At 54.7% G+C, this 23439-nt stretch overlaps 1 protein-coding gene across 1 annotated transcript; it reads right to left on the bottom strand.

Annotated features, from left to right (window-relative positions):
* Positions 1–322: 322 nt before the first annotated feature.
* Positions 323–15151, bottom strand: SEC61A1 (SEC61 translocon subunit alpha 1). The gene is made up of 12 exons (XM_039248625.1): positions 14993–15151; positions 14652–14719; positions 11865–11930; positions 11697–11775; positions 10373–10504; positions 8606–8715; positions 8165–8318; positions 5652–5812; positions 4310–4507; positions 3918–4109; positions 3524–3600; positions 323–2341 (listed from the first exon to the last, which is right to left on the bottom strand). Exons 1-12 carry the CDS (start codon positions 14997–14999, stop codon positions 2155–2157), a joined length of 1431 nt encoding a protein of 476 aa, XP_039104556.1. The 5' UTR covers positions 15000–15151; the 3' UTR covers positions 323–2154.
* Between the last annotated feature and the right edge of the window lie 8288 nt (positions 15152–23439).

Below are 23439 nucleotides of genomic sequence, written 5' to 3'. Positions count from 1 at the left end.
CATGACGCTGGGGTCGGGGGCAGGGGAGACCCTCCTAGCTTAGCTTCACGTGCGGCTCATCGGCGGCTGGCCGCACAGTGACGCCCCTGCCGCCACAGCCGAGGGCCACGGCGCCGTGGAGGCTGCCTCCCGGGTGAGACCCCCTCCCCCCCCTCACTTCCTTCCCCAGGATAAGGAAGTTTCCAGGCCGTTTGCCTGTCTGAGGAACGTCCACCGAGGTGAGGGGCACCCCTGCAAAAGCCTCATGTGCCCTGGGGGCACCCAGCCCTTCCGTCAGTGGCCTTCTCGGGAACCACAAACCCAGAGATCGTGACCAAGGAGCTTGTAAAAAGTTGGCTTTATTTGTCACTTATTCACCTTAACTCAGTTATGCCATTGTGGCGTCCACAGTGACAGTCCCCTGGAGGCTGGGGTCGGCCCCCACCCACTGTGATCACGGACCACGGAGCACGAGCCGTGCGGGGCCCCCCACGAGGCTGGCGCCCACGGCGCTGCCCCGGGTGGGGTCACACAGACCGCGTGCCGTGGGGGGGGGGGTCGAGTCTCTGCTCAGGACTGGGTCTGACAAGGCCACGTGTGATGCGGTGGTCCGCCCTGCACGGGGAGGGGGCCACAGCCCTGCGGGCTTGCTGGGCGGCTGTGGGCGAGCCGCGTGTTGTTCCTCGGTCGGTCCGTGTCCTGGTTGGCGCTGCCAGCGAGGTCCCCGAGGAGCTCCGACGCGGACCGCCCCACCACCCGAGTGGCCGAGCCGTGACCGCGGCCGTGGCTCCGGGCGTCGAAGGCCGCCGTGTGCCTGCTGTGGCGCGGCGGCTCTGTCCGCAGGGCCCCAGACACTCGCCTTCTAGGACTGGGTGCCTTGCGGCGAGAACCGTCCGGCTGGGGGCACCGGCCTCCGCTGTCCCTGCTGCGAAGCGCGGCCTGTCCCCTGAGGAGCCTTCCCGGACGCCTCTCGAACCCTAAAATCTAGGTCCTCTGTTCCTGCCCACAGAACTTCACTTCAGACCTAAGCGTGAGTCTTTCTGTATCGAACACTGGAGCAACTTACTAAAAGAAAAAAATCCCAAACACTAAAACCCCCCCAGCTCTCTGACCCTGATTTCATCACGGATCTGGGGCCCGAGCCCCCCTCTCCGCCGGGCGCTCCCGATGGGAGGTGACGGGCGACGGGTGGCATCCGGTCACTTACTCTACATGCATTTGGTCCCGAGCACGATAAAAAAGCGCCACAACACACGGCAGCAAGTTCTCAGCCCGGCAGGCGGCAGTGCCAGCGCCCAGCTGCCGCCTCCCCACGTCCGCGTGCGGCTCCCTCGGCCGCGGGGCCCGCCCGGCAGCGACAACCGGAAGGACCGGACAGACACACGTCGCCTCAAGGGTCGTCTGCGCAACGTCCGCCTGGCCCGGTCGGCACGACGGCCCCGCTCGCTCGGAGGACACGAACCGACTACAGACAGACGGGCACGGGGGCGCCAGGCCGGCTCCGCGCCCTCAGCCCCAAAGCCCGGCCGGAGCCGTCAACGCCAGCAGCCCACAGGCACGTGCAGAGAAATTAACGCGGGGCGTCTTCTGGAAAACCCGTCCCTTTCCTTTGGAAGAAGCTTGGTCCTAAAAAAACTGCTTATAAAAAGGGAAAACGACTGTGTCTTCCAGAAAAACAGTCTTGAGCCAGACAGTCCTACCCCTGATTGTGAGAGGGACTCGCTGGCGAGCCCGCCGGAAGGCGCGAGTCGCTCTCAGCCTCGCGCCCTGCGGCCTCCACGCAGACGCCGCCGCAGGGCTTGTGCTTCTCACCAACAGGACGTCCCCGCGGCGGGGACACGGCTGGGACACTGCAGCCGCCGCTGGCACTGAGCAGGTGCGCAGGCGAAAACAAAAGCTACGTGGACGCTCGGGGACGGGCACTTGCCACCCCCACCCCGGCAGGCGGGCGGCTCAGTAAAACCTCGGCTCTACCGCTCCTCCCGCCGCCGCCAGAGTAAAAAGCAAAACTTCAAACGGGAAAAATCCTAGCACTTTACACAGTGGAATGAAAAGAAGAGGAAACTGGAAACCACGATCAGACCGAAGTCCCGGCGCCGCGGCGGCGCGCCCGCTGCGGGCGCCCCGCGGTGAGGCCTCGCGGCCCCTTCGCTGTCCCTGGCCGGGGGGCGGGGCTCAGAACAGGAGGGCACCCATGCTGCCGACCTCGCTCTGCTCCTTCACGAAGATTTCGAAGTACTGGTAGATGATGGTGACGGCGAGCAGGATGCCGGTTCCAGACCCGATGGCGCCCAGGAAGTCGGCCAGGACGGAGAGGGCCCCGATGCACAGGCCGCCGAAGGCCGCGGCGGTGGGGATGTACCTGGGGGGAGGGGGCCGGTCAGCCACGCGCCACCGCGCAGACCCCCCGGCCGGGCCACCCGACTCCTTAGAGGCTGCTCCACCGCCTGCTGGGACGTCACCTGGTGCAGGCCTCCGTCTACACCGGGGCTGGGCCGTCCAGAGGGGCCCGCGTGGGGCCCGCGACACGGGACTAGCCCAAATCGAGACCTCATGTGAGGTTTTGAAAACAAGAATTTAAAATCTCGCTATGCTTTTTTTTTTATGTTAACAGTTTCTGGACATACTGGGTTAAATAAACGTGTCCTTGAACTTCACTTTACCAGTTTCTTTTTAAGATACAGCCCCCATCTGACATTTTATTAGTTTCAGGTATGTTCGCACTTTTTTAACGTGACCACTAGAAAATTTAAAAACTCCTATGTGGTTTGCGGGCTATTACTGTAATGACAGAAGTCCAGAGGGCTCAGAGAATCCTCAGAACTGCCCCCGCTAGAGGCCCGGGAACCATCTGGAACTTGCAGCACCAGCTTCCCCTGTGGTTGCTTCCTTTAGGTGAGATGAGCCGGCCGCAGGCCACAGGACCCCTGCTGGCCACCCTGTTCCGTGAACAGTTTCCTCCTCCATTCGTGGACCGTCCACGGCTGCTTCCCAGTGGCAGTGGGGGAAGCAAGCGGTCACGACAGAGGCTAACGGCGTGGGAAGCCCGGGACGCGCCGCAGCCCCCGGGGACGGTGAAGAGGAGGGCGGGCGGCACAGCGGCGCGGGAGTGTTCTCCCCGCCCCGGCCTCCGTGCTCCCCGAACTCCCACAGCGCCTCTCGGAGGTCAGCCTCCCCTCCCTCTGGTGGGTCCGCCTCCAGCGTGGAGTTTCCTGAAGGGACCCCTGGCGCTGCCCCTTCCCCGTGCGGCCCCGCTAACCTCGCCTCCACGCGGCCCTCACCCGCGCCTGGAGCACAAGCGGGGTCCCGGCGCCCCAGCGGCCCGCTCGCCACCTGGCGCGGTGGGGCCGCGCGCTGCCCGCTCGCTTCTCGGAGGAGACGGGCTACACGCACTTATTTCTTCCAGCGGCTCGCAAGCTCCCGTCCCGTTTCCCAGGGGCAGCGTTAACCAGCCGCAAGTCCCTGAGGCCGGTCAGGACGCTCAGCGCGAGGAGGCCTCCGGCACGGGGCTGGGCACGGGGCTGGGCACGGGCCCGACACTCACCGGTTGAGCTCGTGGACCATGGAGGTCTCCCGGTGGCCCCTCATCACCATCTGCTGCTCCTTCAGCTGCTTCGCCACCTGCAGGGCACCCAGCAAGGAGGCAGCGTGAGGCTTTACACTCGAGGCTGAGGGAAGGCGCACGACTCCTGGCGGTGCCCGGCCCTCACACGGGACGCGACGCCTGCAGGGCGCCATGTGACGAAGGCCAGCCCCATGGCTGGGCTCCGGCTCTGGCCATCGACGCCTCGGGCCGCCCCCAGCAGGGGCACATGCTGCGGGCGTGCACAGGCCGCTCTCGGGAAGAGGTGCGGAGCCGAGACCCCCGCCGCTCCCGGCTGAGCCCTGCGGCTGCCCCGCCCCCACCCACCCGGAACCCCGCCGTGGCTCATACTCACGTCTTTGGCAGAGGAGCCCGAGACCTCAATCCACGTTTTGGAGAAGAACGCACACGAGCCGAGCATGAACACGATGTACACCACGGCGTGGACGGGGTCTTCCAGCACGGAGCCGAACGACTCCGGAGGGGACAGGTAATAGCACAGGCCACCAACTGGGTAAGCGCGGGCGGGACCCCCGGAAGACGTGTCCTGGAAAGAACGCGCGGGAAAGCTGTGGGTGCCGCCTCGGCATCGGGGCAGAAACAGTTCCGGGCAGGTGAAGGACCGTTTAGCTCAGGTGCCCGCGGCGCGGCCCCCTCGCGGACAAGGACGTCTGATGCGCTGAGCGCGTAAAAGGCGCGACGGGAAAAACGCTCCGGGCGAAACGTTCGGTGGCGGGCGGTACTCACAGACCAGGTGCCCAGCAGGCTGACGAGCAGGTTGCCGCTGAAGCGGGCCGACAGCATCTGCGAGATGACGTACAGGTTGGACACCAGCGCCGACTGCAGGATGATGGGGATGTTGGACGTGTAGAAGAGCTTGATCGGGTACGTGTTGTACTGGCCTCGGTAGCGGGCCGACTTGATGGGCAGGTCCACGCGGAAGCCCTGGGGAGCCAAACAGGGGCCGTCTGTCCCTCGGCGCCAGCTCTGGCGGCAGGGGAGCTGGCCCCGGGCGCCGGGTCCCAGGCTCTGTGCCCCGGCCTCACCCACCTGCGCGCCCGGGGGGCATCTGAACAGAAGGTCCCCAGAAGCGCTGGCGTAAACACCCAGCAGTGAAATCATGCCACTCTTGGTAAAAGCCAAAGTCCGGTTCATCACACACATCTCCCCGCAGGGTCCAGAGAGAAGCCACAGAGATCCGCCCGGGGCCCAGCGGCACGTCCCTCGCCTGTGCTTTCTGGGGCCACCGCGGCCTTCGCCTCGCTCCCCTCAGCAGCCGTTTAGGGCATTTCTGACCATGAACAGAAGAGCTGAGCTTTTCCAGGAATACGACCGCTCCCTCTGAAACCCCCGGAGAATAGAAAGGGTTCCTTTTCTATTATTTTCACAAACTCCCAGTCCCTAGAACGGGGCTCAGGATACGCAGGATTTAAAACAAACCGATTGCGCTCCAGATGCAGATTCTTGCCCAGTCCCCAGCAAGTCCGCTGGTCAGTAACAAGGCGCCTCCGCCGCAGCGGAAGGACCGGAACTGTTAGGTCCTCACAAAAGGCACCTGCCTGGTTTAAATACCTTTCCAGCTGCTTTCTCGACTGCTGTCCCTCCTTATCAATAAGTATCAGAACACAAAGCGGCCGATCACAACAGACAAAGGTTAATCTGACCACAGAACGGGAAACAGCAGTTCAGTCTCTTGTGCGGGAGCGTGGGACACTCACCGATAATCTGGAAGGTAAGAGGCGGGCTGTTTCCAAGCCAAGGCTCTGCCGCAGTTACCGTACAACCTGAGTTGCTTACTTTCCTTCTCTCCTGAACTGAAAACTCACAGATCTTCTCCGTCTACTGACGGGCCTGACCCAGGGGACCACGATTTCAGAAATGAGACAGGTGTTTACAGAACTGTTTGCTGCGGTCAAGTCCCGCGACTCAGTGGGAGGCACCCGCGCTGCTCACGTGCAGGTGCGCCCTTCAAACGCGGTCTCATTTCAGCGCGACGGGATGCATGCCACCCGGGCGTGGACGGGGACGCGGCCCCAAGGCACTCTGAAACCCAAACGCAGCCATCGAAAGTGGCCGGATCTGGACGCACCTGGAAGTAGATCACCACCGCGAAGACAAAGATGGTGGCGATCAGGTTCATGAGGTTGGGGAGGTTCTGGCGGTAGAAGGCCTCGCGGAGGGCTCGGACCTTGTCGGTGCGGGTGGCCAGCAGGTGGAAGAGCGCGATGATGGCGCCTTCGAACTCCATTCCTGTTGGCGAAGGAGAGGGCGCGCCTGGTAAAGTGGCAAGCCGCCGGCCCACCTTGGCTCTCGGGCTCTCGGTGGCGGGAGAGCGCGTGCCGCGGCACTGGCGCTGCTGCTCCCAGAGCCACGGGCAGAGTCCTCCCCTCCCTCTGACAGAGGGGTGGGGGTGGGGGGGGAATCTTCCTGGTCACCACACTGACCCTGCAGTGACCTTCCCAGCGTCTCCGTCGTTGTCCTCTGCCTTGTCCCCTAAGGGAGCTGTCCTGACGCTGACCTCACACTCAGCTGCCTCCATATCCCCAGCGCCTGATCCCTAACGGATCTGTACGTGTTGAGTGAGGGGTGAGGCTGGGGTTAAGCCGAGTTCTCCTGACTCTTAGCATAATCATTTCTCAAAACCCGGTACCGGCCGAATCGCCGGGAACAGACGGGGTTTCTAAGGGCACAGAGTCACTTCGGGGACAGAGGCAGCTTCGTGCCTGCTCGGTCCCTGCTGGTCCCTCGTGGGCCGTGCCCACCTGCCCGGGGACGGCTGCTCTCCCAGACCCGAGAGGGCCACGGCGCGCGACAGAGGCCCACGTGCCCGACACAGTTCCGGCTACGTGGCCGGGCCGCCTTCTCCGCCCTGTGCCCCCCGCCAGGGTCCGTCCTCATGAACCCCCTTCTCCCACTCCCTTCACCCACGGCTCCCGCGGTGACACTCACCGCCCACACGCGTGGCTGCCAAGTGACCCTGGCCTCACCGCCTCTCCAGCCCGGTCCCCACCACTAGCGGCTGACAGCTGGCACTTTGACTTTAAAGCGGGAAACAAACCCAACTGTGCTTCGCGATTCACCATCACCCCTGAAAGAGCCTCCTCCGTCCCATCCCTCCCAGGCTTTTCTCCTCGGGCCCTCGCTTGGTACCTTCCTCGACGGCCTGGCTCAGCAAAGCTGAACGACCGACTCGCTACCCGGCCGTGCCCTCTGCCCGTCTCCCCCAGTCCCTGGTGAATCGCTCCTTCCACACCCCAGCTCTCACTGCCTCAGGGCCTGCTCCCGAACAGAACGTAGCGCCTTGGCTGCAAAGCCCTGGCTGGTGGCTTCTGAGACTTACTAACCCCTCCCCGGGCAGGACCCCCCCCGCCCCCACCCCCGCCCCGGCTGGATTCGCTTCCTCTTACTGTAAGACACCCCGGCGACAGTCTCCGTACACCTGGACCCCGACTATGCCTTCGCCGTCCTGCCTTTTCACACCCACTGCTGAAACCCTGACTTCCCTCCCTCCAGCTTCTCCCAACGCGCCCTGGCCTCCCGGAACTCCAGAAGCGCCCAGGGAGGAATCACGTGTGCTCCTGCCCACTCCTCTCGGAGCCCTCTGACATTCCGTGTCCAGCGACACACTTTTCCTTGTCATCTACTGGAGGCAGGTGGCCCTCACTTGTCCAGGGACCTACTCGCAGTCTCACAATGAGACCGTGTGGCCTCTGGGGGCCAGGGATGGTATCCAGCATTCAGTTCCAAGAAAAATACTCAAAAATGGACGAATAGTCACTTCTCATGGGACTCATCTGAGTGAATAGCATCTTGAGGGATGAAAAAACCCTGATTTCCTTTCCTAATAAGTCACACTTCCCTAAATGCTTAGAACGTTTTATTAAAAACACTGCCCGTAGCAAGATTTCCCCCCCTTACAGGAACATTGTGGACCACTTACATGCGATGCGCATCCACTCTGAGCCACGTATCACTAACTTCGTGTTATTTCTCACTTAATCCTGGCACCCGCGGCCACTGGGTACCATCGGCAATGGCCAGGATTTAAGCCCTGGTGAGCTCCAAGTTCAGGCCTCTCGCACAAAACTGTCCCTCGCATGACCGAACGTGTTAGTTCAGTAATTTCATTTTTAGAGACTTATTTGCTGTGAGCAGCCACCAGGGCACACAAGGATGAATGTGTGCAGACGCGCGCTATTTCCCTGCTCTAACAACGGTGGAACGGGAAACTACCTCAGGGCCCATCAGAAGAAAACCGGCTATGATAAGTGTGGCTTCATCCTTGCAATAAAAGGCCGTCTGCACTAAGGAAAACCAGGCAGGCCTACTCATTCCAGCACGACAAATGCCCACGAAACACTCACATGAGAAACTGTGTTTACAAACTTCTACAGGAAGAGGTTACTCTAGACCAAAGCAAACCAAACCAGCGAAAGCAACTCTCTGCAGATCCACAGAGAAAAATCGGAAGAGGGTAGCTAAAACTGACAATTTTTCCTGGGAAGGGGGCGGGGGGGGGGGGGCTGCTGTTTCCTGCTTTGCGCACGCCGGGACTGCTTACTGAACCCCGTCCTGAGGCCGTCCCGAGGCCAGAGCCCTCACCTCGACCGGTGTTGACGGTTGTGGGGCTGAATGCCTTCCACACGATCGTCTCGCAGATGTTAGTGGCGATGAAGAGGGAAATCCCAGAGCCCAGGCCGTACCCTTTTTGCAGAAGTTCATCCAAGAGTAAGACAATTAAGCCAGCGACGAAGAGCTGTGAAAATTAAAAAAGAAAAAAGTTCAAAAACCCAAAGAGACGGCGCATCTCTGTTCTTAACGGGCACGGTTCTCTCCTGCGGTAACGCGCTTCCCCGATATGAAAGCTAAAGGCAGAGTAGACCCCGGCTGTACAGGCTTCCCCTGGTGAACTCAGAAGGGCCACCACAGGGGCTGTGGCTCCCTCTCCTCCCTGTTTTAGGCACACCTCGGATTTGCCACCCGGGAAGTTAAGGCCACGTGAGGGACGACTCAGAAGCGGGGATGTGTCAGAGGAGTGATTACCTGGATGGTGATTAACAGGCAGATCCCAGCACCCATCTCGGAAGGGTCTCCGTACATTCCCGTCATCACATACACGATGGACTGGCCGATGGTGATGATCATGCCGAATACTGGAGATCAAAAGAAAACGGTGTTCAAAGTGGGACACTGCGTGGCCCGGGAGAGAAGAGTTACTGAACACCGACTCCGTGCCGGGCACAGGGGAGAACGAAGCTGGAGACGAAGAATACGGATACCGCCTGCCAGGAGAGCGGTCCAGGAACGCGCCAGGTAGTTCAAATGCCTTCCGACAAAGCCATGCAGGCTCGTCGATTTCAGCTTCCCCCTAACCTCACTTTCCTTTCCGTGACAGCAGGACAAAAAGAGTTGAAATGTGACAAATCTAGTCCTTAAAGAAAGGGGAGTCAGGGAGCCAGGGGAGGTGACATCCAGAGGCCCGTGATTTGGTGATGGTGCCAAGCTGCAGCGTCCCAACCCGGGGCAGCTCGCTGGGGCTCGGGAGAGCTCCTTGGCTGAAGTGCATGCCTGGGCCCTCCCCAGGCTCATCTGGCTCTGAGTCCACAACACCGAATAGTAACTCTGGGATAAAGTGATCCTTTCCTTGTCTGTAGTTAATGTGTTTTTTAAGGAAAAACCTCACAGCGCCATCAATTTAGCTACCAGTTTCCTCTGCCACAGAGCTCTTCTGGCCCAAGATACTTTTCTTTCCGTAGGCAGACATTTTTGTTTCTTGGATCTCATTATACTCCGCTGTTAGGCACGATGGAATCCACAAGTTTTCTTGGTTCGGCCAAACCAGATGGGTTTGGGATTCAATTTCACCTTTCTGCTTAGCTTGCACAGAAAATACAGTTTTATTCCAAAGTACCTATCACATAGCGTCCATTAGACTTTTTAAAAAGTGCCTAATAAAACTGAAGTCTTAAGACAGAAAAAATTTAAAAAAACTGTCCAAGACTGAAGAGAAAACAACTGGTGTGTACTTTGGAAAAATAATTTACGTATATCTTTTTAAATCCTGATGTGGGTCTGAAACAGGCATGTCTGGATGGGTTTAGTCTTTCTTGCTCACTCACTTAACCTAACCGAAGATGTAACATGACGGCGTAGAAGGAAATACAGCTGCAGACGAAACTGTAAACATCATTTCCTGATTAAACACATTTCACCTCACAGTCAGAGGCTGAATGTGGTTAATTCTGAGGACCAGTCACTGCTACAAGTAACCCGTTATTTACCATAAAGCAAATACCATTATTCTCGTTTTTACAGATGAAGAAACCGAGACTCCAGAGCTGTGACCTAACTTTGTGCGAGGCCGCAGAGCTGGGAAATAGCAGAGTTGGACTCAGCGGATCCTTTCGACCTAGGCTCAACTCTTTCAAACTCCCAGAAGAAAGAGAAAACCACTTGTAGAGTAACTACTGCGTGCCAGGCACTGAGAGATGTTTTGCGCACACCGCTCAGCTGAATTCTTACCACGCTCTGAAGTCTCTCCTTCGAAGCGGTAAGGAGACTGCGGCTGAGGAAGAGGGAGACCTCGAGCCCTCCTTCCACTTGGTCACACCACTCGACACCCTTTCCCCCGCCTCATCCCGCCCGTCCTGGTGCTTTCTCACTAACACAGCCCCCCGTACGCCTAACAAGGTGGGGGGCCACGGAGGTTAAGGGCACACACAAAAAAAACCTGTTTTGATGCCCTAAACTTTATTACAAATTTGAATTCCCAACGACAGACATCCAGACATTATTTGAAATCTCACTCACACTTCTGGGCTCCATTGAAGAGGGCTCGGTCTTTCGGGGTGTCACCAACTTCGATTATTTTGGCGCCAGCCAGCAGCTGCATGATGAGGCCGGAGGTGACAATGGGAGAGATCCCCAGCTCCATCAACGTCCCTTGAAGAAAGCGCAGGGCATAGCCACTATGAGCGTGGGAAAGCAACCCGTTCTTAAGCACCGAATGAACAAAATTCGATGGTGAACCCTGTATATAGATCCAAGGTGTTTCCGTTGGCTAGCGGCGGTTAATTTCGAGAATAATCCCCCACTATCAGTGATCAGAGTACAATCCCAGTCATTCTGCTTGGCCCACCAGGCAGTGTCTCAGTCTGTTTAGGAGTCACGTGGCACTCGCACAGCTGACTGTGTCTACACTCACCCTAAGCAGACTCACCCTGGTGTTAGAGACATGAAAGGTTCGTCTCCTCATTGGTTAATACAAAAAGCATAACGTACAGATAATTTCCAGAGTTTGGAAAAAAGGTCTGGCCCACCATACCGAGTTGGGAATAAACCTCTACTTCCACTGCGCTGAGATGAGCTACACTTCCGACCGGTTTGAACTTAATTTGAACTATATTTAAAAATGGAGCTCATCAAAAGCAGTATCGACATAAGTGCTCAAAATCCTCTCCCCGTAGGTAATGGGTTGAAGTACACGAAACACCGTTATGTATTCTCTTTGACACAGACGTGTGACTACAGATGTGAAAATAAATGTTGCGGAGAAATAGACTACATGCTCCCAAGAATGTTATCAAAATGGGAGAAAGACCGGTACAAATGTCCCCGCTGCAGTGGTTTCAAACACATTCTGGGGCGCCTGGGGGCTCAGTCGGTTAAGCATCTGACTTCGGCTCAGGTCATGATCTCACGGTTCGTGGGTTTGAGCCCCGCACTGGGCTCTGTGCTGACAGCCAGCTCAGACACTGGAGCCTGTCTTTGGATTCTGTGTCTCCCTCTCTCTCTGCCCCTCCCCTACTCATGCTGTCTCTCTCTCTCTCTCAAAAAAAAGATAAATAAAACATTAAAAAAACCAAGCCACATTCTAGTTTTTCCATGCTTTTTTTATCCTCCACGACCTGGATTTATCTTGTTCTTAGAGCTTTTGTGTTGCGTTCAAATACAATTCCAAACACGCCGCCGGGCCTCAGTGCTAAAGCTGGCATTTGCAAAGGCTAGTCGGCCCAGGATGCCAACATCCTTCCCAAATGCCCTCTGAATCCCACATAAAGCCAAAGGCTGTCATTTAAGCAAGGGAGGCCGGTCAGGTCTGCATCGCAGGAAGTGCAGACGGCCAGGGCCCTACCTCTGTTAGAGGCCAGGATCACTCTCATCCAGTAGAAGGGGTCAGCCGAATCCGAAGACATGATCCCGAACAGCGGGATCTGGAGAGAAGCAGAGAAAAGCAGTGAGCGCACTTCCTTCCGGCCGGCTCTTGTCCCCACACCAGCTCTGGGGCGCGGCCTGCGCTTACCTGGCAGCACACTAAGAAGATGAAGAGGGTGATGGCGGTCCACAGCACCTTCTCCTTAAACTGGATCTGTAGGAGAAGAGGAATTGCTCAGGCGGTCAGTGACTTTCACAAGCAAATCAGTGGAAACGAACTCCATTCGTCCCCTTTCTCGGTTCACCAGGCGAGTGAGCCCTGGACGCCCCAAGCCGCGTGTACCACGTGCTTTCTACGCACAAGACACTTAGGCAGAGACGCTCAGAGGGGCCATCTCGTGTGATCCTCTACCACGCGGCATTATCATCTTTATCGCGGAGTGAGAAGACGGAGTTTTCAGAAAGCTAACGTGTCCAAAACCCCACAGCTGAAGTGAAGTTGAGTGCAAAAGCCGTGCTCTTAACCACCAGCATTGACGGCTTAGGATTAGACCGAGAGCAAAGACTGCAGCAACAGAAAGGGATTCCTAAACCAGACAAGCCCTTAAACCGGTGAGCGATCGCTTCTCACTCGGAAAGCTTCTGAAATTGGTAAAATCTTGCAATTCTGTAGGTAACTAATTTGCAATTTGTGATCGTTCAACGGTGTATTTACTATGAATTAACGGTAGAACGGTGTCAGGAACGACACCGGGGGACAGACAGGGAGAGGTGCACCCTGAACCTACTCACTGCCTGCTAACAGCACCTGCGGAAGACCGTTTCGTGTCTCCCTTGGCACACAGGTAGGGCAGGGGATTACTGGGAATCATTTCAGAGATAACCTGTAAGTACCATTCAAACGTGTCAGGGCGCCTGGGCGGCTCCGTCGGTGAAGCGTCCGACTTCGGCTCAGGTCATGATTTCACGGTCAGTGGGTTCCAGCCCCGTGTCAGGGCTCTGTGCTGACGGCTCAGAGCCTGGAGCTTGTTTCCAATTCTGTGTCTCCCCCCCCCCGCCCTTCCCCCACTCGCAATCTGTCTCTTAAAAGTTAATAAGCATTAAAATAAATAAATAAGGGGTGCCTGGGTGGCTCAGTCGGTTAAGCGTCCGACTTTCGCTTGGGTGATGATCTCGCGGTTCGTGGGTTCGAGCCCCGCATCGGGCTCTGTGCTGACTGCCAGCTCGGAGCCTGGAGCCTGTTTCGGAGTCTGTGTCTCCCTCTCTCTCTGACCCTCCCCTGCTCTCGCTCTCTCTCTCTCCGAGAAATAAATAAAAACATTTTGAATAAATAAATAAATAACAAGTTTGGACATCCCCCCCGCCTCCCAGTCCCTCTGGTACTACATAGTAGCAGAACTCTTCTTCCTCCCGAGAATGCTCTCCCGCCCACCGGGCACCTCACTGCCCCAAGAAATCAGGCCAACGGAAGGCGACATCACACATCACGTCTGGCTGCCTAGGAACCCAACACGCTTGTACTGAAATGGCTCTTTAGGGGCAAAAAAAAGGGGAGACAACTTTTATGAGACTCCTCGTTTCTTAAGAACCCAGTCTCCTCTCCTGGACGGAGCCAAGTTCAACAGCAAACCTCGAAAAGCCCTTTATCCCAGTGCTCGCTACTTTACCTCTGAAATAGCCTCTGGATCCATCCTTGTCTCCTAGCTGCCCCCCATACACCCTCTATTGCAAAAGCCTCCAAACCGCTTTCTACCTACTTCCAGAACAATCTAATCATCTGGCCCTTCCACTGCTCCCCACCACCCTTTACCTTCCAGCAACAGGGAACTGCAGCCACCCCCTCCCACCGGCTGTCTTCCCGGTCTTTGTGCACAGGTACTCCTTGTGTCTGGAATTCCTTCCCTTCTCCTCAAAAGAACTTCTATTCTTCCACTAAACCCACCATCGGGAACCACATCCCCCGGCTAATCCCATCCTGAGCCATTGCTATTCCTCGCAGGATTTTCACTGCTCCATCTACCACACCGAGTTCCAAGGCCAAGGCCAAGGCCGCATGGCTTTTAAGAGGTTTGTGAAGGGCGGGTCCGAAGCTCGTCCCTTTCTTCTATGCCAGGGGGACGGGTAGAGGGCACAAATATTCTGAGGGCAGCACGTACGTGGAGCCCTTTTATGCAAAACGATTATAAGAAAAAAAAAGATTCCAAGAGTAATCGTCCACGCTGACATCAACTCCACGCTGACATCAACTACACGTAGGTACTAACGAATCCGTGAGCAACGGTCTGAAAAGAACCCCAAACACAAAATCGTTCACTATCCATTCGTTTCGATGCAAGAGTCTAAATAAAACTTTCTGGCCGCTCAACAGCTTTACTAACCAACACCGGTGGCGCTCTTGCCCGGGATGCGGCCGTGCAGGCCCCCAAATCCTGATAAAGGATCTACGTGCTTATCTTCTCGGGTTGTAAGGTGTCTGTTGTAAAAACTAGGGTTCGCGAAACGCCTTTTCTCCCTCGATACGGTGACAGCCTACGCTAAGGGCACAGAGGCGTGTGTGCGGGGGTCGGTGGCCGCCGTTCGGTCCCTCCAGCCCATGCATTCTCAGCTCTTCTCCGGGGAGGACACCGACCACTCGGCGCTCCCGGCGACGGGAAGAGGGAGGTGGGTCGCCCGGGCCGAGTACCCCGAGGCTTCCAGGCCTTATTCGTTCAGGGCCGAGATCCACTTTAGGGGCAACGTCCACGAAGATGCTCCCGAAACAGCACGGCCTGGTTTCGGCGCAACCCCCCGCGCAGCCGGTCACCGGCGACAGCGCTCGGGAGGAAGGACCGGGAGAAGTTTCCGCGGGGCGCGCTGAGGCCATGTTTAATTGTACCGCGAACTTGAGGCGCCCAGTTTCACGGGCCCGTCTTGGGCGGCGGAATGGGGAACCTACCTTCCTCTCCGGCTTCTGAATTTCCGGCAGGATGACACAGAAGGGCTTGATGACTTCCAGAAACTTGACTTTGAAGGGAGAGACAAAGCAGAGTTAGGGCACGGGAAAGCCCCCTGCGCTCCCCGGGACGCCTCCCGCCCAGCACGAGCTGGAGCCGGGACCAGGGGAGCCGGCGCGCGCGGGGGCTCGCGGGGGCCCCGAGGGGCGGCAGGGGGCGCGGGCCCCGTTCGGAGGGCACCCGGGCGGGCTCGGCGGGGGGGGGGGGGGCGCTCGCCCGGACCGGCGAGGGGCAGGGGGATCCGAGCCTTCCCCAGTCGCCGGGGCTGCCCCGAGGGACTCACTCGCCATGGCGGCGGCTGCTCGGGCCCCGGGTCCCGCCGCTGCTCCGCTGCACTCCGAGTGGGGTGACGCTGCCCGCGGCCCAGCCCGCTCCGGAGCGCAGCACCTCGGCCGAGAGACACGTCAGTGCTAGCACCGCGGCGAGCGGCGGGCGCGGGGCGGGGCCGGGGGCGCGTCGCAGGCCGCTTCCGCTTCCTGCCACGCGCTGCGGGCCGGCCGTGGCGCCGCCTCCGCCGGGACCACAACTCCCGGCATGTAGCGGGGCTCCCGGGGCCTGCCGGGAAGACGGCGCTCGCCGGCGGGGCGGGGCGCGGGGCACGCCGGGATTGGGAGCGTGCGGCTGCGCAGACCTCGCACAGCGAGGGAGGGGCGACCGGGACGGCTCGTCACGGCTCGCGAGGCAGGGCCGGTTCCGGCAGGTGGAGAAACCGAGGCAGAGGGCCGAAGCCGTGTGCGCGCGCAGCCCTGCGAGCGAGGCGGGGCCCCAGGTCACTTCTGTGCCCTTCTTGGCACCTGTGACTCCGAGTTAATGAACACGGCACGACCTCCTTCGGTCAGGACCAGGCCGCAGTGCCCGACCCCCGCCAGGTGCCCGGCTGCCGGGGCCGTCGGAACACCCTCGCTCGTGGAGTCCCTCAGCAAACCCGGAGGCCTGCCCTGGGCGCGGGGTCCCAGAAGGGGTCCCCGGTTCTGGAGAGACAGAGGGTCAGAGGAGAGCCGGGCAGCTCAGGAAATGGTCTGGCCTGCCCGGGAATCCTGGAGGACCTCCCGGAGGAGTTGCCCCGAGGGATACTGGCGACCGGCCGTGAGGGGGGAGGGAACGCTTTGTGACCAGGGCATGGCGGTGTCGCCGCCTAAGCCCCGCAGGGGACGACGTCCTGTGGGAGCCAGGCTACGCGGCGGGGACGCCGGGCGGGGCGCTGGGGATTCACTTCCGAGCCGCGTGCGGTCCCGGGTGGCGCGAAGACGGACGTCGCGCTGTGATCGTTTAGAAGAAGAGGCGATGGCTGGGGAGCAGGGTTTCGGGAGCCGCGTGGTGACCCGGAGGTGCAGGTCTGTAATAGTGGTTTAGGGATTGCGGTGTCTGCCCGTCCCGCCCCGCGCAGCCGGATGTGCAGACGTCTTGCCGCAGAACCCGGACTGGGGCGGGAAGTGGCTTTGTGAGAACCTCGATTTCCCAGGGATGGGGTTACGCTGACTGCCAGAGGCGGGCGGGGGCTCCGGCGAGCCGATGGCCCCAGTGTGACGTCACTTGGTATCCCCCCTCCCCCCCCAAGTGACCGAGCTACTCTGTGGAGCTGCTTCCGAATCCAGCCTCATCGTCCAATCAAGAACCCATTGATTATCTCTTCCAAGGTGGTGGCCAAGTGCGAAAGCTGGCAGCCCCTGGGCCAAATCCGGGAGCCAGGCCAGAGCTGGCGTAGCCAGCCCGCTCCCCGCACCTTCCTGAGGGTGAAAATACTGAATGTTTACCTAATGGTAAATTGTATCGTACTAGTAGTGATACGTGTTCTAATGAGTTAATATAAATTTAATATAAACTCCTTGGTGACAGTTTTAGCACATTAGTACCATTGACAGTGGGCCTCCTGATGTAGCTACATCCGAGAAATACTGAGGACATAGTTTGGCCTGTGTCACTGAAGGAGCTGGCTGAGTTGCTTATGTTAACAAAACGCTAATTGCTTTAAGAGAATCACTAGCTCAAAATAATTTTATTCTGGAAACCAACTTGACAATACACTGTGAAAGAAAAAAAATTTTATTCTTGGCATTTGGTAATTGTTTTGAAAGTAGTAGTTGTGCAGCGTCTCATATTTCTACATTTAAGGTTTTATCATAAAATACTAAAATCAAGGGCGCCTGGGTGCCCAGTCGGTTAAGCGTCGGACTTCAGCTCAGGTCATGATCTCACAGTTTGCCTGTTCGAGCCCCACCTTCGGCTCTGCACTGACAGCTTGGAGCCTGGAGCCTGCTTCAGATCCTGTGTCTCCCTCTCTGCCCCGTCCCTGCTCATGCTCTGTCTCTCAAAAATAAATCCACATTGAAAAAAATGTTTAAAAATAGACAAAATACTAAAAACAAATACCTAGAATGAACAGACAAAAAATCTGGATACATTTAAAAATTTTTTTTAATTTCTGAGAGAGAGACGGCCAGAGAGAGATGGAGACACAGAATCCAAAACAGGCTCCAGGCTCTGAGCTGTCAGCACAGAACCCGACGCGGGGCTCGGACCCACGAAACGTGAGATCATGACCTGAGCCGAAGTTGGACGCTTAACCGACTGAGCCACCCAGGCGCTCCTGGATATATTTTTAAATATATTTATTTTAAATATCATAAACATGAATCTTAAACATTTGCAGAAGAAGGAATTATAAGAGCAGTGAATCCCAGCCTGAGATTTGACGGATCCACTCATTACAACACGTAGACGTACCCAAGTGAGAAAACAACTTTTCAGAAAACATAAATCAAGGCAGGTCATTTAATCTTTTACTCACTAGATTACTGGTTGTTTATTTAAAAATGCACTTGGGGAAAGCCAGATGGGAGAGATGCACGGGGCGAAGTATGTGGGACAGGGCTCAGAGCTGTGCCCTCCCCAGCCGGGCCACTCTCCCCAAATCTGCACACGTCCCCCACAGGGAGGCTCTCCAAACTCTGTCCTCTTCGGTTTTACGGAGGCTTCATTACAGAGGCATAATTGACCTAATCATTGGCCGCTGCAAATTGATTCCACTCTAGCCCCTCTCCCAAGGCAGATCAGTTTTTTTTTTTAATTTAAATGTTTTTATTTATTTTTGAAAGAGGGAGAGCGAGCAGGGGAGGGGCAGAGAGAGGGGGAGAGAGAATCTGAAGCCGGCTCCCTGCTGACAGCAGAGAGCCGGATGTTGGGCTTGAACTCAGCACTGTGAGATAACAACCTGACCTGAGCCGAAGTCGGAGGCTTAACCAACTGAGCCCCCAGGTGCCCCAGGCAGATTGTTTTAAATCACCATCAAAGGAACTTCCTTTGGGGGCACCTGGGAGCTCAGTTGGTTGAGCCTCCGACTTCAGCTCAGGTCATGATCTTGTGGTTCATGGGTTCAAGCCCCACGTCGGGCTCTGTGCTGACAGCTCGGAGCCTGGAGCCTGCTTCGTATTCTGTGTCTCTCCCTCTCTCTGCCCCGCCCCCACTCGTGCTCTGTCTCTCTCAAAAGTAAGTAAATATCAGGAAAAAAATTTTTTTAAAGAAACTTCATTTGCTTTACTTATAAGAGTTTTAATAATTTGCTTTAAATACAAATTTCAGGATTTTGCAGATAATGATTTTTGTCGACCTTTATGATGTGAGCCACATTTAATACAATGTAAAGAACTTTCTACGTGGGCAAGAAAAATTATATTTCACTGAAAAGTATTTCCATAAAAACGTCAGTGGAGTGTTTTACAGCAGTTGAAAAAGAAGTCATTGGATTTTGTATAAAAAGTGCCAGTGTAGAGTCTGGGGTTTCAGCCAAAAGTTTAGAAAACATTTGGATGTATTAACTTGGCACGAAGTTACCAAATTTAATTAATTTTGGATAAAGCAATTCCAAGATATGAGTCAAGTAATTCTCTTATTTTGCCTAGTACACTATATTTACTATTACACATCAAGTAAAGATGGGAAAGAACTGCAAATTACATAGTGAAAATTGAACCTTGATGGACAACTTGAGGCGCTAGACTTCAAAAGCAGTTTGGAAATCAGTGCGCTGTGGCTCCGTTCACTGCCATGGAAACAAACAGTGCTTAGCTGTTTCAAAAGCGTGTTTTAAGCGTGTTGGCCTTAATAAATGATGTTTTCATGGAAATGTCAAAATTCGTTTCAGTTTAACGAGACGTGATTTCATTATCGTCACTGATACTATTTTAATGAACTCAGTACATGAAACAGCTGAACGTATGTAAACTGTGATAGTCAGAGCTGCTCTCACGGAATACGGAAGACTGGTTACTTATAAATAACAGAAACCTACTCCTCACGGTGCTGGAGGCTAGAAGTCAGATTAGGGTGCAGGGGCAGGCGGGGGGGCTGGTCCAAACCCTCGTCCGGTTGCAGTTCTGATCTCACGTGGTAGAGAGCAGAGCAGAGGAGGCAAGCTCTCTGGTGCCTCTTACGAGAGCATTATTCCTTATGACTCCCACCCTGTGACCTTATCTAATTCTAATTATCACGTTGAGAGGGGGGCAAGCCTTTTAAAACAAAAAATTTTTTTTAACATTTATTCATTTCTGAGAGAGAGACTGAGTGTGAGCAGGGGAGGGGCAGAGAGAGAAAGAGAGAGAGACACACAGTATCTGAAGCAGCTCCAGGCTCTGAGCTGTCAGCACAGAGCCCAACACGGGGCTTGAACCCACACACGTGAGATCATGACCTGAGCTGAAGTTTGAGGCTCAACCCACTGAGCCACCCAGACACCCAGGGGCAAGGCTTTAATACGAATTTTGGGAGGACACATTCAGCCCGTAACATAAACAAATAAAGGAAATTTTGAAACAGTGGAAGATACAGATAGAAAAAAAAATAGGTATACGGTTTGAAACTAAAGTATCAATTTCAGTAGAAAAACCATAAGATTGTCCAACAGATAATATGAAAACGTATTTGCGGGGCGCCTGGGTGGCTTAGTCGGTTAAGCGTCTGACTTTCGCTCTGGTCATGATCTCGCGGTTCGTGGGTTCGAGCCCCGCGTCGTGCTCTGTGCTGACTGCCAGCTCAGAGCCTGGAGCCTGTTTCAGTCTGTGACTCCCTCTCTCTCTGGCCCTCCCCTGCTCACGCTGTCTCTCTCTCTCTCCTAGAAATAAATAAAACATTAAAAAAAAAAGTATTTGAGAACAAAAGTGAAAGATGTAATGAACTTTTTTGAGTCTTTCAATTTACTGAGTCCCGAAATTTGGCCAATTGATTTATGCAGTTCTGCAGATTGAGGGTGAACAAAAAGTAAAGCCAACCAGTTAAAAGGTATTTCAATAAATGATTTTGTGATTTAGTCAATAATAGAAATACTGAATATATCCCAAAAGCCTCAGACTCAGTCTTAAAATGTTTAAAAATAATTACATTCATCAGAAGCTGAGGATTCAACACTAAAGTATCATTGATGTTAAGAAAAATTGGCTACTTAAAAAAACTCATCTAGTGATTATCACTTAATGAGGAAGTCGTTGGAAGAATTTGATGTTGTTCCCTATGTCAGATCACGACAGAAGTTAGTGACAGCTGCATCGAAAGATAAATAATTTCCAAATATAAACAAATGATGTACCCCTATTGGAATGATCTGATGACTTATTTTTGCTACAAGTTATATTATTTAATTAGCCAGTTTATAATGCATATTGTTTATTTAGAAAATAGCATAAGACAGGTTTTAAGGTTTTGATTTACGTATTGATCCATATATTAATATTACTAGTTCAGTATTTCTTTTTTAATTTTTTAAAATGTTTTATTTATTTCTGAGAGAGAGATAGAGACAGCATGAGCAGGGGAGGGTCAGAGAGAGTGAGACAATCTGAAGCAGGCTCCAGGCCCTGAGCTGTCAGCACAGAGCCCGGCGCGGGGCTCGAACCCATGAACTGTGAGATCATGACCTGAGCCGAAATCTGACGCTCAACCGACTGAGCCACCCAGGTGCCCCTAGTTCAGTATTTCTCTGGAAGATAGCTTTTGTTGTTTCTTTTAGCAAATATAGAGAGATTATATAAAGCATAAAGTCTAAGTTTTTTACTTATTTTGAAAAATCAGAAAACCTTAAAACATTGTGACTATATTTCCTATGAGTGAGGAATAAGCCACATAGTGGTTACTCTTTTTAGCTTGATCACGAGCTCTTCAGCTCCCCATAAGCATTTGGAACTGTGGCCCCTGCTTTAGAGTTTTAAACCTGGCTGGCTGGCGTTGTCATTTACTCCATTTACTAAATCAGAGGCATCAGGAAAAGCAGCTGTCCGCCCTTAGCTCCTGGTGAGTGAGTGAGTGAGTGAGTGAGTGAGTGAGTGAGTGAGTGAGTGAGTGAGTGAGTGAGTGAGTGAGTGAGTGTGTGTGTGTGTGTGTGTGTGTGTGGCAGAGGTTGGACCGGGCTTGATTTTAAACATACGGAGTGTGATGCGCTGGCGATGCATCGGGAGGGCGGCCGGTAAGCAGAACCGGTGTTGAGAGACGGGTTGGGGTTAGAGTTTGAAGCCCTCTTCCGCGGCAGAAGACGAGCTTTGCCGGGAAGAGGGCATAGAGAGCCCCGACTTAAGGCAAGGCCGGAGAGCGAGCGCGGCACCCGTGTTCAGGGGCGGGGGGGGGGGCAGCGGTCAGGAGGTAGAAAGGTTGAGCGGAGGGGCCGTGTTCTTTTGGCAAGTTTGCTGGCGTCCTGCTTAGGATGTAACTTGGGCTGTGGCTGCAGACAAGTGTCGGGGTAGCGGCACAGGACCCAAGTTCTGAGCATCTTCTCCCGCCCCTCCCTCTAGGGTGGTGACCTTGCCCACGGACTCCGGCGCGCATCACCGCGTCTGTGTCCTGGCATAGCCTCCCGCGTGACACACCACCTGCAAGGTGAGCTGTTACTCCTGCTCACCACCCATCGGCGGGCACCTAGTCATGTGACCACGCCTATCTGAAAAGCAGGCTGGGAAATGTAGTCTCCATCTTGAAACTTTATATTCAGGGAGACAGCCTGAGTCTAGGATGTTAATATGGGAATTGCCGTCAGATAGAAGTCTAGGAATTGGGTTTTACGTTTAAATTTTTAAAACTTTTTAAAATACTTATTCATCTGAGAGAGAGAGAGAGAACACAAGTGGCGGAGACAGAGAGGGAGACACAGATTTGGAATCAGGCTCCAGGCTCTGAGCTGGCAGCACAGAGCCCGACGCGGGGCCCGAACCCACGACCTGTGAGATCATGACCTGAGCCAAAGTCGAACGCCCAACTGACTGAGCCACCCAGGCGCCCCAGAATTTTCTAGATCGGAGAGCTACCGAACGGAATCTGTTCTTTTTCTCTCTTCTGTGGGGGAAATTGTTCCTTGCTGGTTTTATTTTATTTTATTTTGTTTAAAAATTTTATTTTTAAGTGCAATTTGTGGTACCTCTCCTAATCTTTGTGCCAAGTTGGAAAAGGGATGTTTGCAAAAATAAAACAAACATCCTTGTTCCTCGCACTCACAGTTAACATTGTCAACAGATTGTTCACAGAGAAGACTTAGTGCTGAAATGGATTTAAGAATCCCCTGCATTACTTTCCTCACCCCCCTGGCTCAGGCCTCCTTCAGCTGTATATTGACAAAGACAACAACGACAACAGTTTGAATGCATTGGAGAAAAAAACAATCCTGGAATTGTTTAGCTGATGTACAGTTAAGCATAGGTGGGTCTAAGAGCTCAAAAAATGTCATCAGTCTCAATTTCTCTCCACCTCTTCTCTGCCGTCTTTTGTGTACAGGCTTCTCTGTTAGACTGACCTTCGAAAGTCCCAGACTTCTTGGTTCGAGTCCCCCAGAAGGAGAGGTTCTCTCTCCCCCACAGTTCTTACAGAAGTCCTGGGTGTGAGTGTCACTGGATGGATTTGGACCCGGAGCACGTCCCTGAGCTGTCCCTGTGACCATACGGATGAAATAGACTGACTGGTCAGGCCTGAGACTAATCTCATCCAAAGCCTATGGGTGGACAGTGTTCAAAGGGCGGTTCTGTCATGGAAAATCAGAGTCCCCCTTCCGGAAGAAGCGGGGATAGATCCTGGGTGAGCAAAAAAGAATGCATTTTCCCTCCCGTCCACAACCTGCCACTGGAAAGAGCATTGGTTACGGAGTCCGACAGACTCACGTTCCCATCCTGGTTCAGATATTTGATAGTCACATAAATTATTTAAAATCTCTGCGTTTCAGTTTTTAATCAGTCAGAGAGCGGTGCTAACGTTCGTACGGGTTTGCGGTGAAGGTTAAGTGGAATAACCCATGTGAGGACACCTAACAAAATAATGGGCCCGGAGCCTAATGTTGGCAGGTTTCCTTTTTGCTGTTAATCCAAGCCTCTTTGAGGCATCCAGGGGCAAGTTCACCTTTCTTGCAAAAGAAGTGACTGTAATAATAATAATTACACTCGTGACCACTTATTGTCTTCTCTGCACCGTTCGCATTGTCAGGTAGGACTGTGTCACAAGCCCACACGGATCGGGCTGTACGGCTCCCTGTCTGGCCAATCCCAGACTCCAACGAGGGCGGCGCCCCCTAGAGGTGGCAATGCAGCAGTGCCATTTCACAGGTACTAATTCAGTCCTCGCTGAACCCATGAAGGTGTTATCAACACATTGTGTGAAGACCTTTGTCACATAGGTTAAGAAACTTGCCCCACATGGGGCGCCTGGGTGGCTTAGTCAGTTAAGTGTCCGACTTTCGCTTAGGTCATGATCTCGCGGTTCGTGGGTTCG

The sequence above is a fragment of the Hyaena hyaena genome, unplaced genomic scaffold, assembly GCF_003009895.1.
Source record: "Hyaena hyaena isolate Hyena2069 unplaced genomic scaffold, ASM300989v1 scaffold_316, whole genome shotgun sequence".
Classification (NCBI taxonomy): Eukaryota; Metazoa; Chordata; class Mammalia; order Carnivora; family Hyaenidae; genus Hyaena; species Hyaena hyaena.
The sequence above is the reverse complement of the archived record's forward strand: the minus strand, read 5'-3'. Positions and strand labels throughout refer to the sequence as shown.

Bases quoted from the DNA above. Each gene is read 5' to 3' on its own strand.
- SEC61A1 (XM_039248625.1), bottom strand. The intron at 10,505-11,696 runs GTAGGGCCCTGG...GCTTTCTTCAAG, and splicing joins GATCCTGGCCTCTAACAGAG to GGACGTTGATGGAGCTGGGG. The intron at 8,319-8,605 runs GTAATCACTCCT...TAATTTTCACAG, and splicing joins GCCTGTTAATCACCATCCAG to CTCTTCGTCGCTGGCTTAAT.